Source organism: Dermacentor variabilis, chromosome 5, assembly GCF_050947875.1.
Source record: "Dermacentor variabilis isolate Ectoservices chromosome 5, ASM5094787v1, whole genome shotgun sequence".
NCBI lineage: Eukaryota > Metazoa > Arthropoda > Arachnida > Ixodida > Ixodidae > Dermacentor > Dermacentor variabilis.
Window position 1 is genome coordinate 75,328,737 of NC_134572.1, and position 26,037 is coordinate 75,354,773.

Consider the following 26,037-nt stretch of genomic DNA (forward strand, 5'->3'; position numbering starts at 1 on the left):
GGAAGTCTCGCTGCTTGCCATCCGTCAGCTCCGTTGCGTAGGACGCTTGGGAACAGCACAATGCAGCTACGGAGCCGAGAAGCTGCGCGTACGCCCGCCGGTACTGCCGGTTGGCGACGCCGTAGATGATTGGGTTGATGCATGCACTCAGACACAGCAGCAGCTGGCTGCCCAGGTGCGCCGCTCGGTGACGAACCTCGGCGTCCACTACCTGCAGAGTTGCCAGCACTTTGGTGTCATACACACTTTGCATGTGGATGTCCTGATCCACTAAAGTGGATCGCGCGCGATGAGAGCCCTTCTTGGTGAAAAAATGCGTACGTTCACGAAAACATGCGCGAAATAAGTGATACAATGACGAGGCAATTTAGAAGAAGCGGTCCACTGAGGGTCAGAATTATTAACTTGCAGGCTAGTAAATGGTATCCAGCAGGCAAGTCGGTGAGCAAGCAAGCCAGCGTAATAACCTTTGCCAGGCTGTGTTAACAGCCACAAGTATTGAGGCGGCAAAAAAAAAAAACGCAAATACTCATAAATATTGAAAGTGTAATTGTATGCCTGCCGGCGAAGACAACCGATGATAGGTTCTTGATGTAGGAGCCCAGCAGATACGAGATTTGTCGTGAAATGTTGCTTCTGTGTCCCTGCTTCGTTGCGCGGTTTCAGCTTATGTCGTTTAGAACTTATTTCACTCACGCAGAGATAAACCGACATCCGATCATACTCTAGCATTCGTTCCTCTCTCAAGGAATATTTCCCTGAATGGCAGCAACTTCATGCAGGTCTCACCTTGACGATGGTGATGGGTAAATAACAGGCGAGGAACGACAGGAAGATGACGAGGACCATGCGTGTGATGCGCCACTCGTCCTGGCGCCGACGGGCAACTTCACCGTGCGCCTCTAGCTGCAGCCTACGCACAGACGGTGCCCGAACTTTGCTTCAGATGGCGGACCTACCGCAATAAGTGTTAATTTTGTTGTACAAGCACAACAGTACCAACGACGTATGCACCTCGCGTTGGGGGCTGGCCTTGAAAACAATGTCCTCGTTTGATTCACATGATTATTATATTTGACGACGAATCGTAAAACTAATAGTTTCCTTTCTGTTACCTCTACAGAACCCCGATACACCTTGCTGCAGCGAATTTTTCGTGCAACGAAGCGACAATGTATTAAAAATCCCAATAATGTCTGAGCTTCCGAACTCATAATTTCCGAACTGACTGTGCGCTCTCTACCAAACGTGTGAAAGTGGCGAGTAAGGGTCGAAAAGTTACATGTTTTCAATAGCGTGCTATTTTACGCAGAATACAAAAAAAAACTAAAAGTTAGTCATTGCATCTATTTTTTGGACACCTTATTTCCCTTATAGGTACCAGATGGTGCGCAACAATTCTGCACACACGTCACAACCTTCCCCATACTGCGTATGGCCCCTTAAAGCTAACACGACGCGAGAGCTTCGTCAGTAACTCTGATTCTGCAAGTTCCTGCAAGCAGGAACACCCTATTTACCAATATACCACGTGACACGGGCAACGCGCGGGAAAAAGCCTTTTTTGACATGCCGGAAAAGGAGAGCCACGCAAAATACAGTGTGTCGCCTACAATTCAAATCGTTACAATTCAAAACACGTAGTGTTAACATCTGTGCCCTAAATATAGTGATTGAAATGGAAATCATTAGTCATTGCAATCTAATTAACTAGGAATAACGCAAGAATTACGACAGCTTGCGTTAGAAAACACCGCTTTTCTAACGGCGTCTTAGTTACGCGAGACTCATCTTCGTGTGGTTTTTCTCTCGCGCGTGGTTTTGTTATGCTCGTAGAGGGTCATTCGAAACGAGCAAGTAGCCTCGTCAGGTTAGTGGGACCGTTGTCGTCCCCAGCCTAAGAGTTTTATCATGTTTGAACGAACCTCTTGCAGTTTCTAAGCACGCCGACCTGCTAATCGGATGAGCGGGTGATATTCTACTGCTTACTTTTTTGACGCATTACGCGTTACACACAAACGTCGTCAAAGGTCGTGGATATATATTCACATAAGCGCTGCGGGCCAAATAGCAACCTATAGCTCGGGGACTCCCATCTAAATACACGGGTAAATATAGTTTTTCTCCGCAACCCCTGCAGCGATTTATTTTAATGGGGTTTGTTGCATTTCAAAGAGGTTGAGTCTAGTAACTCTAGCAAGCGGATTTTCAATCTGTGCCATCAATTTCTTAACAAATATTTTTGAAAGTTTGCGATTTTTTTAAATATCAAGTTTCAAGTATTCCAATATAGTTTCAAGTATGCCAAAATCTCAAGTTTCAGGTCAAAGAGTATAAAGTTTATACCTCTAACTCTGCAATAAAAAATCACAATTTTGTAAATTACCCCTAATCACATGCTTAAAGAACAGAGAAGGTACGTATTCCACACCGCTCTCAAGTACATCACTAATTTTTGAGCAGGCCTTTTAGAATACCGTTGTAACCATCGTAAAAATCTCGCGTATGCTGCAAAATCCCGTATAAAGCTTGTCCGCTTAAGATGCTCCAACATACGTAGTTTACAAAACTGCGATATCTGGTCTTGGTACGGGTTTACATATTTGTATAATTCATTGCTCTATTTTTCTTTGTTCGTTTCTAGCTTAGCACTTTCCGGCAATTTTTATCAAAAATTCCAAGTCGTAGTCATAATTTTGCTTGGTAGAGTTGCTACAATTTATTTTCTCTTTCAAATGCAATAAAATTCATTCAACTAGATTCCACGGTTGTCTCAGGCAACCATTTCGCCGTTGTACATGTATTTTAATAGAGGAATTCGAGCTGGCGTAGAGCTAAAGCTTCATCTTAAAAGGAAATTTCGCCTACTAACGCCATTGTGATTCGAACTCATGGCCTTTGTTACGGTTGGCGTCTGGCACCACGTGCAGAAAGAAATTTCACCCGACCTTCACCCACCATTCCTCGTCCGAATGAAGCGTGACTTTCTAATTCGCCATGATCATTTCGAGTGTCTCCCGGTCTGGCGGAAGCCCCGCAGTGTTTAGAGGCCTCTTTTGTGTGTGTGTGTGTGTGTGTGTGTGTGTGTGTGTGTGTGTGTGTGTGTGTGTGTGTGTGTGTGTGTGTGTGTGTGTGTGTGTGTGTGTGTGTGTGTGTGTGTGTGTGTGTGTGTGTGTGTGCGTGCGTGCGTGCGTGCGTGCGTGCGCGCGCGCGCGCGCGCGACTTTATAGGGACCCTTCCCTCTATCGGTCAAACTCTACAGGAGAACTTCCACGAACCAGCAACGCGCAAAGGAGACGGACAACGTCTACAATTCCAAGAGGCGGGACGCCCTCCTCCTTGCAGCAGGCTCGGTATAGCCAGAGGAGGAGGGGCCCTCTTTCTGTGTCGGTCACGTGACGTCGACGAAAGCAAGATCCCTCCCACGATTACAGAGAGCCTACTTCAGGGGCTCCGAAATGTACTTTTGAACACTTCATTCTCTTCTCATCGTCTTTCATCAACCTTTGAATAAACCCTGCACTTTTCGCATTAGAAATCGTCTCGTCTTCGCCCGGTCGCCATGGTCTACCGGATGACTGCTGTCCGCCGACAACGCCACGCTACCCAATAGTAACGTTGGTCGAGCTTCGATAGGCAGACGTCGCTACAACTCGGCAGCAGTACGATACGCTTCCCTGGAGTATGCAACACATAGCGGCAATGGTGCAGCTTTAATAGCGCTAAGCGCTAAAGATTGTGCTACCACGCAACATGCGCTTGGTAATTTTAGCTGCGTTTCATCCCACAGACTCTCTCTCTCTCTCTCTCTATATATATATATATATATATATATATATATATATATATATATGCATTCCGGAGGCCACAACACGTAATGCTACAGTGTGCGAGGAGCTAAGGTGTTTGTCGCAACGAAATTCACAAGACAGCGGTATCGGGTACGACGGCCTGCTGCTGTTTCACTGCACTGAATGAGCTCAATGCCAGAGACATTGCTGAAATCTGCCGATTCTTTAAACTTTCTTCAGTTGCTTCGCAATGTTCACAGAGAGAACACCTTGGGTGTTCGAGCGAATACATTCAATTTTTTTTTAATTGCCTCTGGTAGACAGCACAACTCTAGTCCATGGCCTAGTCTACACGAAGAGGCGGACATTCATTGCACAAATAATTGAAATGCATAATTGAATAATTAACAAAAGCTCACCAATTAGGGTTTAAGCTAATCACCTTATGGCACATATTGCAATTTGCACACTCCAGTGGGTGAGACTGCAAAATTATACCCGCTTGAAAAGAATTGTGTGGATGATGCCATTTGTGAGATATGCGCTGTCAAAGTTGCAGGGAAAACGCATTGTCATTCTTACTTTCTTAACAAAACGTAGCTTTATGCATTGAAGTACAAAATTAACTGGAACGCAAATGCATTTATCTGTAAAGTTCTGGAATTAATAACTCGAAAGTGGTGTCATCCTGAGAATTATTTCGAAGTGGATGCGCCTTGCGAACTCTCCGGCTAGAAATTGTAAATTGCAATATGTGCCATAAGGTAATAAGCTAAAACCTAATTGATCAAGTATGCACTTCAATTGTGTATACCAGTGATGACCGCCCCTTCTAGTAATACCAGCGCATGGACTAGGACTGTGCTATGTGCCACAGGCAATTTTAAAAATATTTGAATGTGTTCGCTGAAATACCTGGAATATGCAAACAGTGTCGGTGTAGATCAACGTGCGAACAGTTAGGAAAGTTTCCTGTGCCTTTTTATGTCTATGAACGTATAGCCTATGAATGCATCATTACCGTCGTCGTCGTCGTTGTCGTCGAGACCACTGTTCGAAAAAAGCTGTTTGCAGAGATACTTCAAATTCTTCAAGGGGATTATGGTAGCGCGATTCAAAGACGGTACAAGAGAAGACACAAAGGGACACACACAGCGCTAACTTCCAACACTGTTTATTGTCGAAAACCAGGTCGTACTTATACACTCAGACCACATGAGTCACAGGCACGTGAACAGATTAACAATCAGAGCGATACATTTTGTGATATGCTATGCCATGCGCAAAAATTTCAGTTCTTTTTCAGAGAGAGCCAATGATGGTTTCCTGATACATGAATCCCCTAGGGCATCAATCTGCTCGGCTTCTATTATAAGTCTAGTGAGTTCGCACTTGTTTCTACCGGTAATGATTGTTGATTCGAAGAGGGGGGAGCACTTATGTTGCTTACAATGAAGGGAGAGAAACCCATCTGATACAAGTTTGTCGACTTTATTTTTGTGTTCGCGCAGTCTTTCATTAATGCATCTGCCCGACTGTCCGACTTAATACTTCCCGCACGATAAGGGTATACGATATATAATTGAAGTTTTACATCCTCTGAATTTCTTCCTGTGCTTAACTTGGCAGCTAGGGGCACTTTCTTTCTTTTCTGGTCTTGTTTTCCTGCACAGGCTGATTAGTTTGTTGGGTGCTGAAAAATTCACATCAGTGTTACCTCGGCGGGCGATTTTCTCTAGGTTGTGCGACAACCGGTGGATATAAGGTATCACTGTTGGTCTTTTTTTCTCTCGGTTACTATCTCTTTCCGCTCGTTCAACAGTCCCTGATTGCTGCACTTGCCGAAGTATTCCCTCTGCAACTGATGTCAGTACATGATTGGGATAGCCAGTACATGTCAGTACATGATTGGGATTGGGATAGATTGGGATAGTTTTCGACAATAAACAGTGTTGGAAGTTAGAGCTGTGTGTGTCCCTTTGTGTCTTCTCTTGTCCCGTCTTTGAATCGCGCTACCATACTCCCCTTAAAGATGCATTACCAACAAGCCCACATTGCAACCCTCGCATATTTCAAATAACCGTCTCGCGCACCCTGTTATATATACATCGCAATACTGGGACCCATAACCTCAGGAGTATTTGCCGCATGGCAAGTACTTGTCTCCCTCCGATTTCCGAAGCTGTCTTGCCAATGCAGGCTTTTTTAAATCACATCCCACTATCTAATACTCTGGTCGGCTCGATGGCGGTTATCTCCCTTTCCAGTCCAATGTGTTTAACTATCGACAGGAAGCTATGCTCTAGCAGACCAGTAATCAGACTTAATAAACAGTAATTCACAGACAATGTCCGTTCAATAGGAGGCCTGCCGAACATTTGCATGTAGATACGCGCCATGAGACCTTTATGACATAGAACGACCGAATGCGGTGAGACTACAGCTAATCAACAAGCACATTAATGTCCAAACACCTGCCCCCTTTGCCACTCACCATCCCTCCCTCTCTTCCCCCCATTATTTTTTACGTTATACAGTGTAATTGACACCAACCACACGCTGGAAAGGTTCTCTTTGCCTTTTATGCAGCAAAGCTGCAGCTCGGTGACATAAGCAGCAGTTGCCAGTTTATGCCACGTATGCGTCAAATCAGAATTAATATCCGTACAATACATGTTTTCTCAAAGTGCTACTGAACGCACGGAATGGGGTTGCCAGTCTTTCGTTATGCGATATACTTTAAAACACTCAATCTGGTGGCGCATAATATTGCAAGGCCGAAGGCTATTAAAACCCGAAGCCGGAAAAGCATTTCGTTCAGCTTGACAAAACACATTCGCCAGTATTATAAAGCATTTCTGTCCCGTGCACTGACTCTTCTTCCGCATTGCCGCATCATTGCACCGCATTAAAGTCACACAACACTGATGCGCGCAATGCACAAAGTTCGGGAACCAATTTGCACACCAGTCAAGTCCAAGCAGGTGTCAGAAGAGGCGACAGCGGTCGGCGGGGTTCATATACGTTAATTGAGGACATCCGAAGGCGTCAGCGAAGGCATCGACGTACCTCAATGCCACATTGCAGTCTTCGTGAGTGCCTTCAGAACGTCCCGGACATTTCGCGTAACACGACGCTATAAAGAAAATCTGCGACGCCGTGTAGTCGTCGAGCCCTACGAGCCGAACATCTTTGTCATCCAAAGCGCTCCTAAAGGCGTCGAAAAGGACGCTGAGCGCGATCGCTTCCAGGTTGCTGCCAAAGTCTGGCGCACCAGCCATACAAGTGGAGGCACGTTCAATAGCATTTTTTGCGTCCTTGAAGCGTTCATAGGTGTCTAGAAAAGCATCGCTCAATGCTAGCGCCACTTCCTTGCCAACGCCGGCGTATTTGATGGCTTCAGCTGCGTTGAGATGATAGTTCGGGAACGCCGTGGCGAACGGCAGGAGGAGAAAGTCGTAGTCGAGCACTACGTGCAGTTTTAGGTGCTTCAGAGCGGCGTAAACCATGTCAGATCGCATGACGTCGAGCGGCACCGCGGCGTCTCTCCAGTTCTCCGCCAGGGACTCCCCCATGTCCGGGTAGGAACGACTACCGTTCTCGATGCTCGTGGCGTCGCTGTCAAAAGGGCTAAAGACGACAGACACAGAATCCCAGTCACCCAAAACGATCCTTTCTGGCTCGTAGTGTTGCCACTTCATCAGCCTCTTGAGGAAAGCGCGTCGCACAGAAAGGGCGATGACCTCTGCGTCGCCGCGGGCTGGTGGTTTCATTTCTTCGCTGATGTACGGAGCGAACACGGAGAAACCCGCGATGAGGTAAGCCTTGCTGAGACAGAAGGCACCGTGTTGAAAGAGCGCCGCATCTTGTGTGCCGTAATAGTTGGTGACGAGCCGGTGATTGGCGTACAGTGCGGCCACCTGCACGGTGCACCAAGACACCAGAATTTCGGTCATGGCCTCGCCGTACCTTTCCCACAGGGTGAAGAACTCCGTAACGAATGATAGCGCTTCTGTCTCGTAGGTGACTGTCTCGCGGACCTCAACACCGTACGAAGTGAGCACCGATTGCCAGCGCGCTTTGCTCGGATCGGCTCCCGGCCGGTACAGCCATGCGGTGCTGATGGCCAGTGGCTTCCTCTCCTTCAGCATGGCGTCCAGGAGTGGATCCAGCATGATCTGCAGGGTGTTCTCGACTTCTTCGAAGCTGACAACCGTCTGGTCGGCTGCAGACGCTCCAAATTCGTCGGCGAGGACATCGAAATAGGCACGCCTTTCAGCAGCATCTGAATTTTTCAGGGAGGTGTACTTGCGCGCCACGAGGTCGAAATCCTCGTACGGCATCAGGAAGACCCGCGTTGCGTAAGTCTTCGTCGTTTCTATCGCGATGTTGAAGATGGGGCTCCATCCAAGGCGAATGGACGAATAGAAGAGCGTGTGCAATACGTCCAGCTGCGCTAGACGCCGAGGCCATTCGACCTTCGCTTCTCTCAGCAACTTCTTGACTACTGCGATGTCGTTCTTGTCGTTTTTGAGGACAGCGTAGCAGCTGCGGAAGAAGCCTGCGCCTTTCTGGGCAGTCGTCTGGCCTTTGGTTGGCACACTGACACTGTTGGCCAGAGTCGCTAGCGCGTCAAGTGCGGTAAGCGTCAGGTTTTGACGAACGCTGTAGGTGTTCTGGCGTCGCCACCCGTTGCAGACGAATTCCTTGAAATTGTAACAGGGTACGGAGGCGGATGCGTTAAGTGACGCGTGTAGCCTCTGCGCGTAGAGGTTGCAGCTGTCGGTGTAGCACGTAACATAACCGCCGGGCTTGGGGCCGTTACGTCCAATGATTATGATGAAGATTATGGTGATAAAGCCCGCCGCCAGGGCCACTGTCGTGCTCACGTCGTTGAAATACCGGCACCGCTGAGTGTTTTCCTGTGAGACAAAAAAATCCATAATATACACCACAGGCTCTCGATTTACATCGTACTAAAGGGGAATACTGGTCAGCATTAAAGTTGAGTTTACGAAAAAGGCTGTGCTTGTGGTTGTTCATGACGATGATGGTGATAAATCTGTGAAGTATGACGTCTATATGCCTTTCATTGATAATGAAAAGCCCTTAGATTCAGTAGAGATCAGAGTTGCAACGTACCCACTCATGAGTACACAGACTCATACTCGCTCCACATTGATTTCCCAGAATTTATGAGTGCAAAGTATGATTGGACAAGGGTATGAACATGAATGAGCGCCGATGAGTCTGAGTAAACAAGAGTAAGCATATAGATCTCGTCGGTTGCACTTCGCTCCTCGAAGAGGCCGTACGTATGTCGAGTGAGCTCCTAAACACTTTGCGTTGTGGTGAATGGGGTTTAAATGAGGGATCCGGAACCTCAGAGGTGCAGAGCTGCAACGTAAGGCTAACACATTTGTCTCTCTCTCTCTCTCTATCTCTCTCTCTCTCTCTCTCTCTCTCTCTCTCTCTCTATATATATATATATATATATATATATATATATATATATATATATATATATATATATATATATATATATATATATATATATATATATATTATAATACCGAGACCGACCAAGTTGTCCAGCGCTGTTTGTTCCCAAAAAAGGCAACCACCCCAGCTCATGCGCGAGGAAATAGAAGAACAGGGAAGATGATGATGGCTATGTACAAATGAAAACGACGAAGTACGTTAATAGTGCTTACACTAACTTTCCCCCGTCATGGAAGCGGCCAGTCTGACCGCAGATTAGAGATGATCTAAATGGGGACTGAAGGGCTTCGTCCGCGAGACGTGAACAATTTCGGCGTTCCGGCGGCGCCGGTCAGGGACGGAGTGTACTGGACGGACGAGATAGTTCACTGAGGATGTTTGCTGCACAACAGTGTAGCGTTGAAGGAACTTCTCACAGAGGCCTGGACTGCGGACTGGAGTCCAAAGCAGGACTTGGTCTCCAGGGTGAAAACTTAGGTCACGGCATTTGTTGTCGCAGTGACGTTTGCGCTCAGCTTGGGTAGCTTCTGTGCTTTGCCGGGCGATTTGACGGCAATGTGCAACTCGAGCAGCACAATCTTCTGGAAGCGACGCGTTAGGCGAAGAAGGTGCTAAAAATAATTCTCTGTCGAATATGGTGGAAGGAGATCGTCCATACACCAGGAAGAAACGGCTGTAGCCGGTAGTCCGTTTAATAGCAGTATTATATGCGAATGTCACGAAAGGAAGAATTTTATCCCTGTCAGTGTGGTCAGCACGGATGTACATAGAAATCATGTCAGACAGCGTAGGGTGGAAGCACTCAGTAAGGCCATTGGTTTGCGGATGATAGGTAGAAGTAGATTTGTGGACGGTATTAGCGGCTCGAAAAACTTCCTCGAGAACTTGGGAAATAAAGGCCTTGATACGGTCACTGAGAAGAACGCGAGGAGCTCCGTGGCGCAAGACGATGGAGCGCAAGAAAAAGTCGGCGACCTCAGAAGCGGTACCGGATCGCAGAGGGACAGTCTCGGCATATCTTGTTAAATGGTCGACCGAAGTGACAATCCAACGGTGACCGGAGGGTGTCAATGGTAAGGGACCATACAAATCAATACCAACAAATTCAAAATATGCGTCCGGTCAAGGGAGAGGTTGTAGTAAACCGGCAGGAGGGGATGTCGAGCGTTTGCGCTGCTGACATGACGCACAAGAGGCAATGTGTTTGGCCACCGTTGTGGATAGACCAGACCAGAAGCGGCGGGTCTTGATGCGGTCGTAAGTCTTATGGAAGCCTAAGTGGCCAGCCGATAGGTCGTGGTGAAGTGCCTCTAATACTCGCAGCCGAAGGCAGCGAGGTCGAACTGGGACCTACCGATGACCTGTTGAGTGGTAAACGTAGCGGTGTCGCACGCCATCTTGAAGGCGGAATTGTCGAAGTCGGCGTCGCAGACGGCTCTTAGGTGGTTCGGCGAACCCACTAAGGCGATCCATGAGAGCTCGACTGTATGAGTCGGCCCGCTGAAGTAAGACGAAATCAGAGCGTGATGAAAGTGTAACTTCGTCCAGGGGCGTTATCGAGAACTGGTGTGAGGCAGGCGTATCATCGGAAAGACGTGGTAGGGAAGACGACGGCGCATTACCGGGTGAGAGCGAGAGTGGGCAGCAAAACAATGCGTCTGCATCATGATGACTTTTTGCAGACTTGTACGTTATTGTAAAGTCATATTCCTGCAAGCGGAGTATCCAGCGTCCTAAGCGTCCTGACATGCTTTTCATTGATGACAGCCAACACAGAGCATGATGTCAGTGACGTTGGTGAAGTGGCGGCCGTAAAGGTTTGGGAGAAATTTCTGAATCGACCAAACGATAGCCAGGCCCTCTTGCTCTGTAATGGTGTAGTTCCGCTCAGCTGGAGAAAGTGTTCGGCTGGCATATGCTATGACTTGCTCTTTAGAGGCTGCATTACGTTGCAGAAGTACTGCGCCAATACCTTGTGCGCTTGCGTCAGTATGGAGTATGGTGGGGGCTTGATCATCGAAGTGGCGAAGCACTGGTCCGGAGGTAAGATGTCACTTAAGAGCTTGAAAAGCCGACTCGCAGTCGCTAGTCCATGTGAAAGAGGCACCGGTAACCAGTAGCTTGTGTAGAGGAGCTGCTATTGCAGTGAAGTTGCGTATAAATCGAAGAAAACATGACGCCAAGCCGATGAAACTACATAGATATTTCTGTTGCAGGGGGCGAGGAAACTGGAGAACAGCACTAATCTTTTCGGGGTTTGGCTGGATGCCATCTTTTGAGACGATTTCGCCCAATACTTTTATTGTCTTCCTTGCAAATTTGCATTTTTTGTATTGATCTGGAGACCAGCATTTGCAAGGCACTTGAGAACTTCGTCTAATCGACGAAGATGTTGGCTGAAGTCAAACGAAAAGATTATAATATCGTCCAGATAACAGAGGCAGTTCTTCCACTTTGGACCGCGAAGTGCGTCGTCTATCATGCGCTCAAATGTGGCAGGACCGTTACAAAGCCAAAAAAGCATCACGTCAAATTCATAAAGTCCGTCTGCTGTAGCGAATGCGGTCTTTTTTTTTTGTCAGTCTCGTTCATCGGAATTTGCCAATATCCTGATCGAATATCAAGGCTGGAGAAATGCTCCACCCCTTGTAGTGTGTCCAAAGCGTCGCAAATTCGAGGTATTGGATATGCGTCCTTACGTGTGATCTTATTGAGCGCTCGATAATCGACACAAAAGAGAACGGAGCCATCTTTTTCTTTACCAGAACCACGGGAGAAGCCTATGGGCTAGATGAAGGTTGTATTATCTTCCGCGCAAGCATGTCTGCAACCTGTTGTTCAATGACCTTTCGTTCGGACGGCAATACACGATAGGAGCGTCGTCGTATTATAGCGGAACCATCGGTTTTGATGCGGTGTGTAGCCGCAGAAGTTTGGCTCAACAAAGGTGAACAGCTATCGAAACAGGCTTTGTGCTTTGCCAAGACCACCAGTAAGGCTTTGGACTGCGCGGCTGTTAGGTCTGAACCAAGAAGAGCTGGAGGAGGGAAAGAATCGCCCAAACCTGAGGTTGGTGCTGGCGATGAAGAAGAGCAAAGCATGAATATAGAGGAAGGTTGAGTGTCGGCGAAGGTTTCCACAGTCATCCCTTTGGGCAACATCACAGGATCTGGGGTCGTGTTGCAAGCAGACAGAAGGGCGCGGCCACGTGAAAACCTAACGAGACAGGTGGCAATGAGAATTCCGCGAGAAGTACAGCGGGAAGAAGGGGCGACTCGGGCGTCTCCGTCGGCAATCTGACTGTATGTCACGGCTACAATGTCTTCGTGACCAGGACGCAGGACGTAGTCTGAAGCGATGGCCAAGTTCACGGATGAAAGTGAAGAGTCTGTAACAGGTGCAAGCGCTGCATCTGTGATATGGACAACTTCCCCTCTACATGAAATGATCGCTGAAGCAGAATGTAGTAAGTGCCAACCCAGTATAAGTTCATGGATTCACGTTGGAAGGATGATAAACTCAATGTGGTGGCGTATGCCGTCGATGAGAACACGAGCAGTACACTGTCCGTCGGGGTGAATGAATGCATTATTAGCACCACGCAAAATAGGTCCAAGATAAGGCGTTTGTACTTTCCGAAGCCAGGAACACAGATCACTACGAAGAACAGAAAAGGCGGCACCGGTATCGATGAGAGCTGACGCGCGAACACCTTCGACAGTTACAGAAAGTATGTTGGCCGCGGGCGAACAGGAGGAATTTTTGAAGACTGATAGGAAGCAGTTTCCCCTCCAAAAATCTGCAACAGTTAGTTTTTCGAGTGCACGTCGGAAAGATGGGAAGTGGGGCGAAGCGATGGTGCAGAGCGCCGGCAAGGCGAAGGAGAACGGCGTCTGGCCGAACGGGAACTATGAGGCACATTGGGAGCAGCTGGAGGAGACGGTGAACGCTGTTGCCGGGTCGAGTACTATCCGGGATAGTAGGCGCCTGGTCGGCGAGTGCGGTCTCTCTCGTGCTCAGCATAGCCTCGGCGTTCATGCTGCTGGCGACGGCGGCAGAAGCGAAATATATGGCCGCATGTCCATCGTTGTAGGGGCAGCCGGGCGCAGGCGGCGACCATAACGTAGCTCCAGGGAGGACGGGAACGCGAGAAGACGTCGGGGTGTTGACGTACCTCCACCACTTTATAATACCGAGACCGGCCAAGTTGTCTAGCGCTTTTATTCCCAAAAAAGGCAACGCCCCAGCTCATGCGCGAAGTAGAAGAACAGGGAAGATGATGATGGCTATGTACAAATGAAAACAACAAAGTTCGTTAATAGTGCTTACACTATATATATATATATATATATATATATATATATATATATATATATATATATATATATATATATATATATATATATATATATATATATATATATATATATATATATAACGACACCTACCGCTCCTTTTCACCGCCTGACCGGCTTCTCAGACTTCATACACACACACTTTTTCCCACCTTGGCACTCCTAATGCTAAAGCATTAAAAAGACAACAAAAAACGCTCCATCGGCGAGACTGTATTTCAAATTTTGGAGTAAGATTAAACTTAACGATAAACATTAACGGTTAACGGATAAACCCTTTAGTCATGGCGTGCGCACTCGTGGTACGCGCCTTTTAATTGTCGGTTCCGTCTAGTATAGCGGCAAGGAACAAACCACGTACATTGAGCTTCGGGTCAATTGAGCCCCTCTGCGTACTCAAGAATTCTCCATTTCACTTCAGTGTGCAGAGTGTACTGTCATGTTTGACAATATGTTCCACGTACCGCGATTTGCCAGCAACTGCAGGAAAAAAAAGTCACAGTCTCGCCCGAAAGGCGAAGCACCGATTGCGATAGCAAATTAGTGGATAGCTGTGCGAAGTAAGGATAGTATCTTTAGCGTCCGTGTGAACTTGTAAGCCATTCGCTTACTAATTAAATTAAAAGTGATAGAATATGTAAGCGTAACTAAACAAGGACGTAGTTTTTGCTTCTTTCTTCATCCTTGTTCAGTCGTCCATGCACATTCTATAATAGATTCAAAGCAACTAGCCCACCAACGTGTTTTAACTAAATTGACAAGCACGGTCTCACGCGCGCACAGGTAAGCATGAACACATCTCGTTCGATGAGCGCGGAAACTCGCTGTCAAAATGCTGTAGTGAGAAATCACGGCCGCAGCAAGTGAATTGACTTTCGTGCATCTCTCGCTTCAACGCGAACGAAAAGTCGAAAGCACAGCGCATATGAAGCTACCGACACTACGCGCGCTCTGCAAACATCGCAGATCGCTTTGAAGATGAGGCCCGCGCGGACGCGCGCTTTGGCCACGCGGCAGAGCGCTTTCAAGAGACACGAACGCCTGCAACGCGTCAATGCGGCATCCGCCAAAGGCGTCTACTGCCAACGTTCTTAGACATTTGTCTACTACGGCGTCCGCCAATCGCGTGCCCAACGCCTTCGTAGACGCCGCAGTTGTCTCCACTCAGTGCGGAGCGGTGGGCGAGGAGGACATCAAGGCCCCTAGCAGCCGCCGGAGAATAACGCCCCTCCTCCGTCGCCTGACACCCCTGCCTCGTGCGCGACAGGAGAGGGCACGCTTTCAGCCCTAAATCCCTTTAAACTTCGTAAAGTAGTGCCACGCTTTGAAGAATGCCGCATCCTACACGCGCGCTCTGGCCAAGGCCGACGCCGCGTCGCTAGTGGCCTAATATCATCACGTGGGCACTCGCGCCGTGCATCAGCGCCATTTTTGCTCGAGAAGCGTCTACGGAGTAGCGAGGAGCGCATGTTGGCGCCATTGTTACGCTCGAGCAGTGTAGGCGGCGCCACGGCCGAGGAGGGAGCGTGAAAGAGAGGAGAAACGCGGAGGGGTGAAGGCGGAGGAGGAGAGTGTCGCTACTTTACGAAGTTTAAGGGGCTTGATCCAGCCCTCGTTTCTCGCTCGCACACGCGAGATTGAACAGCATTCGCCGGCTCACCCTCGCACGCTTTCACTCGCACATACAGCATACGGCGCGCGACGATTATATTATCGCCCTTGTACTTAACACGGAACCTCACGGCGACGGCCACGGTAGAAATGCGCCTAGAATGTCCATGTAGTTGCTCTCGCAATAAAATGTTTTTCTTTTTTCCTAATACCTACTTAACGTGTTCCAATGTTTTCAGTATTTGCTGTACGCTTCTCAAGGCTAAGCTGTTTCCTCGCCACACTGTCATAACGGGCGTAATGGTGTTTCCTCAAGCAGCTGCATGCGGCTTTTACCCTTACGCCTACTCTCTTAATTGTGTTCTGTGAAAAGAGAGAAAATTATTATTATTATTATTATTATTATTATTATTATTATTATTATTATTATTATTATTATTATTATTATTATTATTATTATTATTATTATTATTATTATTGGGAATAATTAACACGCGCATGTGCTTTGAACCAGGGATTAAATTCAATTGTTTAATGAGTGTCACTGATATTACGCTATGAAAATTCACTATCAACATTCAATTCACTTTCAATACAGCCTTCAGCGGCATACGATCAAATTAACTTTGGCACAATTTAATTTCATCATAATTCGTGAATTCATTGGATATTGTCGTGAGATAGACTGTGAGAAAGCTGAAGGCATGACGTTCTCGTGCGAGCTGTAGTGTTCCTTTGCAAGAAACTAATGTGGGCTTTTCTTGTATACTTCCACGGATACATTTATATGCATTTAATCAATGATTACGCATGCACTCACCTCCGGCGTTCGGGTAACATCGCCACGAGCCGCACACTCCACTGCTTTCGTTTGTGGGACCTCCGCGTTCCCGACGGTAACCGACGAGGATGGAGCCTGAGCCACGCGATCCGTTCCTGGGTTCTGAGCGCCTTCCACGGCACCCTGCGGCTTCTTTACCGGCTGCGAGTTGTCCCGGGACCGTTCTTTGGTTTCTTCTTTATTGGTGGCCTTCTCCGTGGTTTCAAGCTTGCTGCTCGAGCTCTTCTCGGCAACTGTAGCCGAAGTCCGTTCCTGGAGATCCCTGCCTCTCGTGTCCTTGACCACTGAACCAGCCGCAGCGGTTGTGTCGCCATGGCGTTTCCTACCTTTCTTCGAACGACGACGCTTTCGCTTCCCTCGCGACGACTCTTCCGTGCGAGAGGTGTCTTGCGTGCGAGAGGTGTCGACGGTACGGGAGAGTTCAGTGTCCAATACATTAGTATCATCAGCCGCCTTTTCTTCCATTGTCGGAAAGGGCCTATCGAACGACACAGCAATTTGATCTGGTTTGACTTGGTGCTTATTTGTACGGCTCAACCCACTACGGGGGAACGAGGGATCGGCTGCTGTGAACGACAGGCGAGACAAGACGATGAGGCACGTCTGCGCTTTGGATATCTGCACACTTGGTGAACCTCGCCCGGGTAGATAGTGTCATATACGGGATGATAATTTTGAGGTTTTCGGGAATATTTATAAATCGCCTGGTCGCAAATTATATAGTTCTACTCCTTCGGCTGGATTATTCCGAGAGGCGGACATTACTTGCACAAGAAATTGAACCACACATTCAAATAACTAGAAGAATTTCACTAATTAACTTCCTAATTATTTACTAAACGACACATATTGTAATTTGCTAATTGTAGCCGGTGAGTTTGCAAGGCGTAACCACTTGAAAGGAATTTTCACAATGTTTTGGAGATATGCGCCATCAAGCTTGCAGCAAAAGTGCACGGTTCTTCCATTTACTTTTTTAACAAAACGCTACTTTTTTGCATTGGAGTACAAAGATAACTGGAATACCCATGTATTTCGTCCCACAGTTCAGGAAATAATATCCCGGGAGTGGTGTCGTCCTGGAGTTTCATTTCAAGTGGATACGCCTTGCAATTTCGCCGGCTACATATCGGAAAGGAAAGATTAGCAGCGACAGACAGAGCAGAAAGAAAGATGGCGCTACACTCTTAACTGTTTATTAAGCAAACCAGCTACAATCCGTAAATTGCATTATGTTCCGTGAAGTTATTAAGAAGTTATATAGTTAATATTTATTAATTATGGAAATGTGGATTTCAATTTCTCGTGCCAGTAATGTCCGACTGTTTGAATAATCCATATCCAGCTCAAGGACAACATTAATGCTATAAACCAAACGCAATCTTCAAAAATTACGAAAAACTGAAAGTTTACCATCCCGTATAAAAAGGAGCAGTGAAAATCAATCGCATAATAATAAGTTAGAGTAGGTGCGACCTGTTCATCAGGCAAATCATGCTCAAACGCATGTTGTTTCGTCCTGTGGCCTACAGTATAGACGATAAGAAGGGCAACTCCGGATGCCTTGTTCCAGCGCTCCAGACAACTTTGTTAGGCACTGTACAGGCAATATAACTGCATTTATTTGAGCTCAACATACATTTATTGGATGTTGTCACAAAAAAAGATGTTTGCCTAGTGCATGCGCATACTGAGGAATCTGGCATAAATAAAAGCTTGAATACATTTGTATTCTCCTCAATCATATTGGCACTCCTAGCGAGTCAAGTCTATGATACGTACGCAATCTGCATAACTGCAGTATACAGCAGATTAAGCATCGAAAAAAAATGGATAGATGTGTCTCGGTTTCCTATAACCGAAATATTTCAGTGACAGCTAAAGTCGGTCAGCTGTCTACACTGTCCCATTCAAAATAGGATCGGTTTCCATTATTTCTTTTAGTTCTTGCGTCTATCAGTAAATTCCGCTTGCTAGCGAGGTCGCTATCACCAGCCATTTTCGCACAATATATTCGCACGTAGGCGCCTGCCTCAATATCGGTGCGACACACTTCCTTCTGGTCTTCTTCACTGCAACGACGTCCTTCAAAAGCTACGGACTCCTCGTTTTTAGCTGAATGTGCTGACAAATGAAAAGCTTGGGAAATTGCCCAGCCACGAAACACAACGCGTCGTTTTAACAGCGATGATGGCTCGGATAAAGAGCCGTATGTAAGATAAAATTAAGCTGTCTCTTATTGACAGTCAGGAAACACAACGCGCTTCGGGGCCGGCTGCCCCTTGTGTGTGGCATATTACAAATATTACAGTTACCGATTCAGTTTACACCTATAGCTTTTGCATGTACCACCCTTAAGTCCCTGAACATGCTCACTTAAAGAAAAAGAAGAAGAAGAAGAAGAAGAAGAAGAAGAAGAAGAAGAAGAAGCGTATACGTGAACTTTAGACCTTCCTTTGTCAGTTTGGGCTTAGCTTTCCAGTAATAAACATCATCCCGTCGCCATTCCTGTGATTGCGTCATTCTTTATTTTCAAGTGGATCTCTGGGACAGGGGAAACTTTGCATTAGAAATGGCAATGTCCACGCAGATAATTACTAATGTTCGTTAATTCTTTCTTTAGTTGTTCACTTTAAGGCATATGTTGCTTGCCAAGTTTAAGAATAGTGAAGTCATGTCGGCAAAATTCGGAGACTAGCAATAACTTCGAGACATCTGTCCGGTGTATCTACTACGAAGCGCATTGCGGTTCCTGTTAACACTTTCCTGAAAAACACGTCCTGACACTTCGGAATGCATTTCTTAGCAGATTTTTGGTATGAATATCTGGAAAATGACGCTAATCTTAACATTTCTGCTAAGCAGAACAACTTAATTACTGAATGCCTTCACTGCAGTAGCGCCACATATGCTGTGAATAATTAAAATTTGACTATTGATATATTTGTGAATTAGCTACCTGTACATTTCGATTTAACTAGCGAGTGATACCCTCATTATTAGGTAATCCACCTGAACACGCTCAATTGCACATAGGCTCCGTGCGATTTCGTAAAAGATTAAGAAAAAGCTGGATTGCAGATATTTCGAGAAATACATCTATGAAATATGCGTGAGAAGGAGGCACCGCAGCCTCTATCAGGAAATTTATCTCTCCGAGGATTGACGCATTTTTTTTTCTTTTGGTACGCGCCAAAATACAAAACTCAAAAACTCATGGCGAAATTAAATATCGGTATGTACATTCTGAAGGCTACTTTAGAGCATTGTGCATACTACACACATGTGGTTTGGTTTCTCGAGAAAAGGACCTTCTGAATATTGCTCCCGAAACTTTCGGCTTGCTTTTCAGAAATTCTGTGATGTCGCAATTTGCGAAACGTAAGGATCATGAACGTGTCATATGGGTGTTGACTGGCACTCTTAAAATACATATATGGCGTTCAGTATAGTGTCCGATATGTCACTCTTCTTTGATAATTGTTCGGAGGACATCTCAAAAGAACACTGCGCACACACAATCTATGAAAGAGTGATTTATTTTATTACCGCATGCACAAAGGATGACACATTCTTACCTGCGGATCAAAGCGGTTCGTCTCATCCAAGTACGTTATGACTGCGAACACCTTGTATGCATTGCAACGAGAAAATAACACTCTACCACGAGGCATACCATACATTCAGCCGTGAATTGTCAAGACACACAGAGGTTCTCTGTCTTGTACGCTATCTCAATATTCAACATTTTCATGTGGCTATGAATGTTTCGCTTACGACGAAATACAATGGCAATATTTGCAGTTCCTTCTTTCAACTAGTACTTTAGGGACAAAATATGAGGCTCAGAGAGAGCCTTCCTACTGTGCTATAGTACCGCAGGAAACGTAAGAGTCAGTCGATTTTTTTCTCTACACACATCACGATGGCAACATGGTCAGAGATCAGCACACGAGTAAAATGTTTGGACTAGACACAATCGGTAGGCTCCGAGTCGTCGACGCATTCGCTGTGACACCGTGAAGAAAGCAGGGAGCATTCCTCGCAAAAGTTGATGATACTGAGGGCAGGACGGAAGCCTGCCCTCAGGAAGCCTGCCCTTTCGGAAGCCACATGCCGCGAATTGCTGTCGGTAGCTTCGCTGCAAAAGAAAACACGAAACTGAATCTTATTTGATTTTACTAGCACTGTTTCTTGATAACGAACAATGCTGTTCTAAGCTACTTACACATTGAGAAAAGGGAGCAAAATATCTGCCTGTACGGAGTAGTAACGCTTCGCAACATTGTAGCAGTACAATGCAGGCACGCTGCCTGATCGGCAACGAAACGCTAGGCCGCTGCAGCCACATTTCGCTAATTTTGCTTAGATGTTAAGATGACTGCCCTACGAAGGCGGTGGAGCCGGACATGTTGCCATGAGCAATATTTTTGCTTCAGCTGGTAAGCTTTCCTTTTTGAAGGATCCTTCACTGGTTTTCTTCGTAGCTCTGCGGCTTCGGTCGATCAGATGCAAGCGTTTCCTTTCGTAAACTTTACTGCACATCGCAGATTTCTGCAAAAAAAAAAAAACATAATTTGCTTAAGCTCGTAACATATGTCCCTGTGCGAATCTGTTTGTCTACAGGTCCTCGGAAAACGCTGCATGTCGACAGTTCCCGTCGAGGAGGCATCTGCGGCCCAGCGCTAAAATCCAACCGTGCCTGCGCCAACACATTCACGACCGCCAACCCATAAGTGTGCCTTGTACTAAACTCGGAAACAGGTGCAAGTACGCCTATGCCTTCGTAGTAGAAAGCAATGGTGTGGGCACTGCACTGTCATTGAACAGCAAGATAATGTGTGCCTGTGCGTTGTCGTCCTAGTCGTTAGTGGAGATTCTACCGCACTGACCTTCGTGTGGCGATGCTTTCCTGCGTTCCCCGTGTCATTTCGCAATAAGGTGACAACGGATTACCATCTAGACCGCTCCTGCACATTGATGGCTCAGAGGCTGGTCTGTTGGGAGTCTCGCTGCTTGCCATCCGTCTGCTCCGTTGTGTAGGACGCTTGGGAACAGCACAATGCAGCTACGGAGCCGAGAAGCTGCGCGTACGCCCGGCGGTACTGCCGGTTGGTGACGCCGTAGATGATGGGGTTGATGCATGCGCTCAGATACAGCAGCAGCTGGCTTCCCAGGTGCGCCGCTGGGTGACGAACCTCGGCGTCCACTACCTGCAATGTTGCCAGCAGCTTGGTGTCAGACACACATTGCACGTGGATGTCCTGCACCACTTAAGTGTGTCGCGCGCGATGAGTGCCCTTCTTGGTGAAGAATTCGTGCATTCACGAAAACGTGCGCGAAAAAAGTGATCCAATCACGAGGAAGTTTAGAAGATGCGGTCAACTGAGGGTCCGAATTATTACCTTGCAGGCTGGTAAATGGTATAGCAGGCAAGTCGGGGAGCAAGCAAGCCAGCCAGTACCCTTTGCCAGGCTGTGTTAATAGCCACAAGTGTTGAGGCGGAAAAAAAAAACTGAAAGATCCATAAATATTGAAAGCGCAATTACTTGCCTGCCGGTGAAGACGACCGATGATAGGTTCTTGATGTACGAGCCCAGCAGATACGAGATTTGTGTTAAAATGTTGCTTCTGTGTCCCTGTTTCGTTGCGCTGTTTCAGCTTATGTCGTTTAGAACTTATTTCACTCACGCAGAGATAAACCGACATCCGATCATACTCTAGCATTCGTTCCGCTCTCAAGGAATATTTCCCTGAATGGCAGCAACTTCATGCAGGTCTCACCTTGACGATGGTGATGGGTAAATAACAGGCGAGGAACGACAGGAAGATGACGAGGACCATGCGTGTGATGCGCCACTCGTCCTGGCGCCGACGGGCAGCTTCACCGTGCGCCTCTAGCTGCAGCCTACGCACAGACAGTGCCCGAACTTTGCTTCAGATGGCGGACCTACCGCAGTAAGGGTTAATTTTGTTGTACAAGCACAATAGAACCAACGACGTATGCACTTCGCGTTGGGGGCTGGCCTTGAAAACAATGTCCTCGTTTGATTCACATGACTATTATGTTTGACGACGAATCGTAAAACTAATAAGGTTTCCTTTCTGTTATATCTACAGAACGTCGATACACCTTGCTGCAGCGATTTCTGCGTGCAACCAAGCGACAATATACTAAGAAACCCAGTAACGTCTGAGCTTCTGAACTCATAATTTCCTAATTGACTGTGCGCTCTCGATCGAGCGGGTGAAAGTGGTGAGTAGCGGTCGGAAAGTTTCATGTTTTCAACAGGATATGTCATCTTACGAAGAATAAACAAAACTTAAAAATTAGTCATTGCATCTATTTTTTTGACACCCCATCTTCACTATAGGTACCAGAAGGTGGGCAACAATTCTGCACACAATCATAACATTCGCCATACTGCATATGGCCCCGTAAGGCTAACACGACGCGAGAGCTGCGTCAGAAACTGATTTTGCAAGCCTATTCACGTTGTCATAAGTACTGTGTCAGTTCCATTTTTATTACGAGCCTGTTCCACCGTCTTTCGTCATGTCCATGTTTGTTTCTCTACCGGGTACTATTCTAGAAAGTCGTGTCATCTTTCCTTCACTTTCGAGCAGCAAGAGGCTGGCACGGCCTTCCACTTGTCATTACTGTCATCACAAGCCCATCTGCTTTTTTTTTTTTTTTTTTGCTAAAGCTGTCGCCACCCATATTTCGTAAACAGCACCTGTTTTTAAAGTTTTGTTTTAGTATCCACTTCTTATGTAATACTCATCCAATGGGGTATTTAAGGAAATATAGTGAAGTACTGTCTGACTAGGCCACAAAGCAAACATTGCTGATTTCGACTAAAGTTTCCAGAAGATCGCCCTTGGTCAGAGGAAAAACCCACCTGGCCTTCCGTGCGTGCCTGAAGATAGCGGCATAGCAGTAGACGATCGCCAGACAGGGCACGAGAAAAGCGGCCACGAAGAGGAACGCCTTGGGCGACCTTCCGCCCGACGCCACCACTGAGCACCCAGGGCTACGCGGGTCCGGCCCGAAGCGGCCCCACACGCCAGCCAGAGTGGGGGCCAGCAGAAAACAGGGGGCCAGCCACGTGGCAGCTACCATCCACCAAATTCCGGCACGCCCATACAGCCGGCCGTAAAGCGAGGGCCGCACCACGAGCACGTACCTGAGACAGCACACAGCGAAACATAACACAGCGCAGCGCGACCAGACGAGTACAGAGAATAATTTGACACACACACACACACACACACACACACACACACACACACACACACACACACACACACACACACACACACACACACACACACACACACACACACACACACACACACACACACACACACACACACACACACACACACACACACACACACACACACACACACACACACACACACACACACACACACACACACATAGTGCTTGTCCAGTCGCGCTGTTCTGCGCTATCATGAAACCTAACCGACTAGCCCGCCAACGTGCTTTAGCCAACATTGCAACACTTGTTTGGTTGTGGGTACCGTCGGAAACATACCTTCGAGCTCCAAATTTCGACACTTCGGCGTGCAAGAAACTGAATGAACATCAACTAACTTTGTAGTTATCCGCTACTATAGATAGGTTGATATTCTTAGTACTCATACTAATTACATACCGGTGTAATACGCATGTATGTGCTCGAACGAACCCACCTTTCGGTATATCTGACGTAGAAGGTCGCTTTAGGTTACTTTCGCTGTGGACTCAAGGTGGCGTCTTCGTCTTGACGGACGCGTGAGTGAGACACCTTTGTTCTGCTTGTACTCTCAACAGGCCGGCAAGCTACTATCCCTTACAGCCCTTTGGTAAACAGCACTGCTTGCCTGTGAGTTGTCTCCACCGAAGTTAAAGCATGTACCCTTTCGCGCAATTATGCTAGTTGAAGCGACTTATCATTTGATATGAGTTATCCCTATAAGAGAATTAAGCGGTAGCCTATGAAACGACGTACGCTTTTAGGTTGAAAAAGTGGACGCATGACGCAACGCTTATAACTAAGTAGTGACTAAGCGAACCTTACATAACTGCCTCATTGTCACAGTCTACCTTGCACTAAGTGTACACCCCACTAAACATCATACATCCGAAGACAGCCTTTCCTATAGTTGTCACACCTCATTTATAATAAGCGTTTAATTATAACTTACCAAAGATGACACCTTGCATAATCTGTACCATGTTTTCTCAATATCAGAAGTTAGCTAATAGCGCCGCGACAGCATCATTTACTGCCTACATTTTTCCTCAATATAAGCATTTTTCTTTTCGCTATTTCTTTCCTTATTATGAAAAACTGCCTAGGTCTGAAAATATGCGATTTGATTCACGCACCTGTTGACGGCGATGGCTGTAATCGAGAGAAGCGAGACTCCCACGTTAAGGTACCGGCCTGCGGCTACCAGCCGACACAGGAGTGGTCCGTGCGTCCAAGCCCCTTGCAGCAGACTGGACGCGGCGAAGGGCAGGTTCAGAGAGCAGAAGCACAAGTCGGCCACCGACAAGCTCACGATGAACACGGACGACGCGTTGCCGCTGTGCTCTCGGCGCATGCGCAGCAGCAGCGCGGCTATCGTCAGCGCGTTGCCCACCGTGCCGGCGATGGCGACGGCTATCACGAAGGCGCCCCCGGCCGAGGACACTTCCATTCCGTCTTCCGTGGCAGGGCGTGTTGTTACCGCTGCGATGTCACAAGAGGCATTAGGTGTGCCCTTCTACTGTGCTCTGTACGGTCATTGCGAACGTGAGAGAAAAGAAAACATTTTATTGAAAGTAAAACAGGTGTATCGGCGTGGTATTAGTGGAGTTGCTCAGCCAAGTATCACGTTTGGGGCATTCTGGAACAATTAATTTTGCCAGGCTCACTTTGTCGTCTATGTTACCTGCTGCAGCCAACTACTCTTGGTAGATGTAAGTGGAAGGGGCATAGAGGAGGGTGTGAATGGCAGTTTCAAGGATGTTTGTCTTGCGGGATTTCCATCGCCGCACACGTAGTCTCTGTGTGTGCAGATCGTTAGTGTATGCTTTCGGGCGGAGTATTAAGACACAATAAAGAAAAGCGAATGCAGGAAACGGCTGCGCAGTTCGTCGATATTCTTATGCACGAAAAGGCGGGAAATATACGAGAGCGCTACATTACGATAGCGTAGCTAATAACGCATGCGTCAATTAAAGAGAATACAATATAAGAAGGGAAGCACTGTTTGAATAACTGTGGTACATAGAAGCGTTGCAGCTTCTGTCACGATTACCTATCTTTTGAGAGTGTCTTTTGACTGCGTTTAGTCCTTTGTAATGTTCACCAGGCTAGTGTAAAAAAAAATTTGCATCCTCAACTTAGTGAAATGTCACTCGCTCACCAAATGTAATAGGATATTACGAGTACAATTCCTATATGTGGCCAAGAAATTGGCCGCGGGATACACCGGTGAAATATTTGTCTGGATCGTGCGACGCCGCATTTCGTGTGATACATTTCGTGTGATACGGCATTGCGCCCAGTCCAATCTTCAGTGTTTAGTGTATCCCAATGCAATTTAACGGGACATCTAGTATTTGTAGTCTGACTGGAACTTAATAGGAGAAATTACAACTGCCACAAATTGTAATGTATTGAAAGCGCCCTGCCGGAGCAATGATGAATTAAACTCGAACAGAGCTGATGTATTCTATACAAGACCCCTTTGTCATAACGGAATGCCTGGGTTGTGACTTTCCCGCCAGACAGCGTCTTCCCAACTCTGCACATTCGTCTAACAATGACTACTACTTATTCAACTTTAGGCTTCATTAATCCTAAGATGGTCGGTTTTTTTTCTTGTAAAGCAAATCATGCAAATGCTTTAGATGCGAAGAATCGAAGCTTCAATTATA

General features: G+C 46.9%; 1 protein-coding gene across 5 annotated transcripts; it reads right to left on the reverse strand.

Moving 5' to 3' along the window:
* Positions 1–133: 133 nt before the first annotated feature.
* On the reverse strand, positions 134–24,838 carry LOC142582814 (G-protein coupled receptor moody-like). 5 transcript variants are annotated; one of them, XR_012828493.1, is made up of 6 exons: positions 24,499–24,838; positions 23,003–23,287; positions 21,885–22,008; positions 21,057–21,313; positions 790–913; positions 134–211 (listed from the first exon to the last, which is right to left on the reverse strand). XR_012828493.1 is itself a non-coding variant. In XM_075692872.1 (5 exons), exons 1-4 carry the CDS (start codon positions 24,810–24,812, stop codon positions 21,086–21,088), a joined length of 951 nt encoding a protein of 316 aa, XP_075548987.1. In that variant the 5' UTR covers positions 24,813–24,838; the 3' UTR covers positions 770–913; positions 21,057–21,085. The 5 variants fall into 5 exon arrangements, 3 of the variants coding, with proteins under 3 accessions (XP_075548987.1, XP_075548985.1, XP_075548986.1); XM_075692872.1 differs by lacking the exon at positions 134–211 and having other exon boundaries at positions 770–913; XR_012828492.1 differs by lacking the exons at positions 134–211; positions 790–913 and adding an exon at positions 19,622–20,241 and having other exon boundaries at positions 20,993–21,313.
* Positions 24,839–26,037: the final 1,199 nt, after the last annotated feature.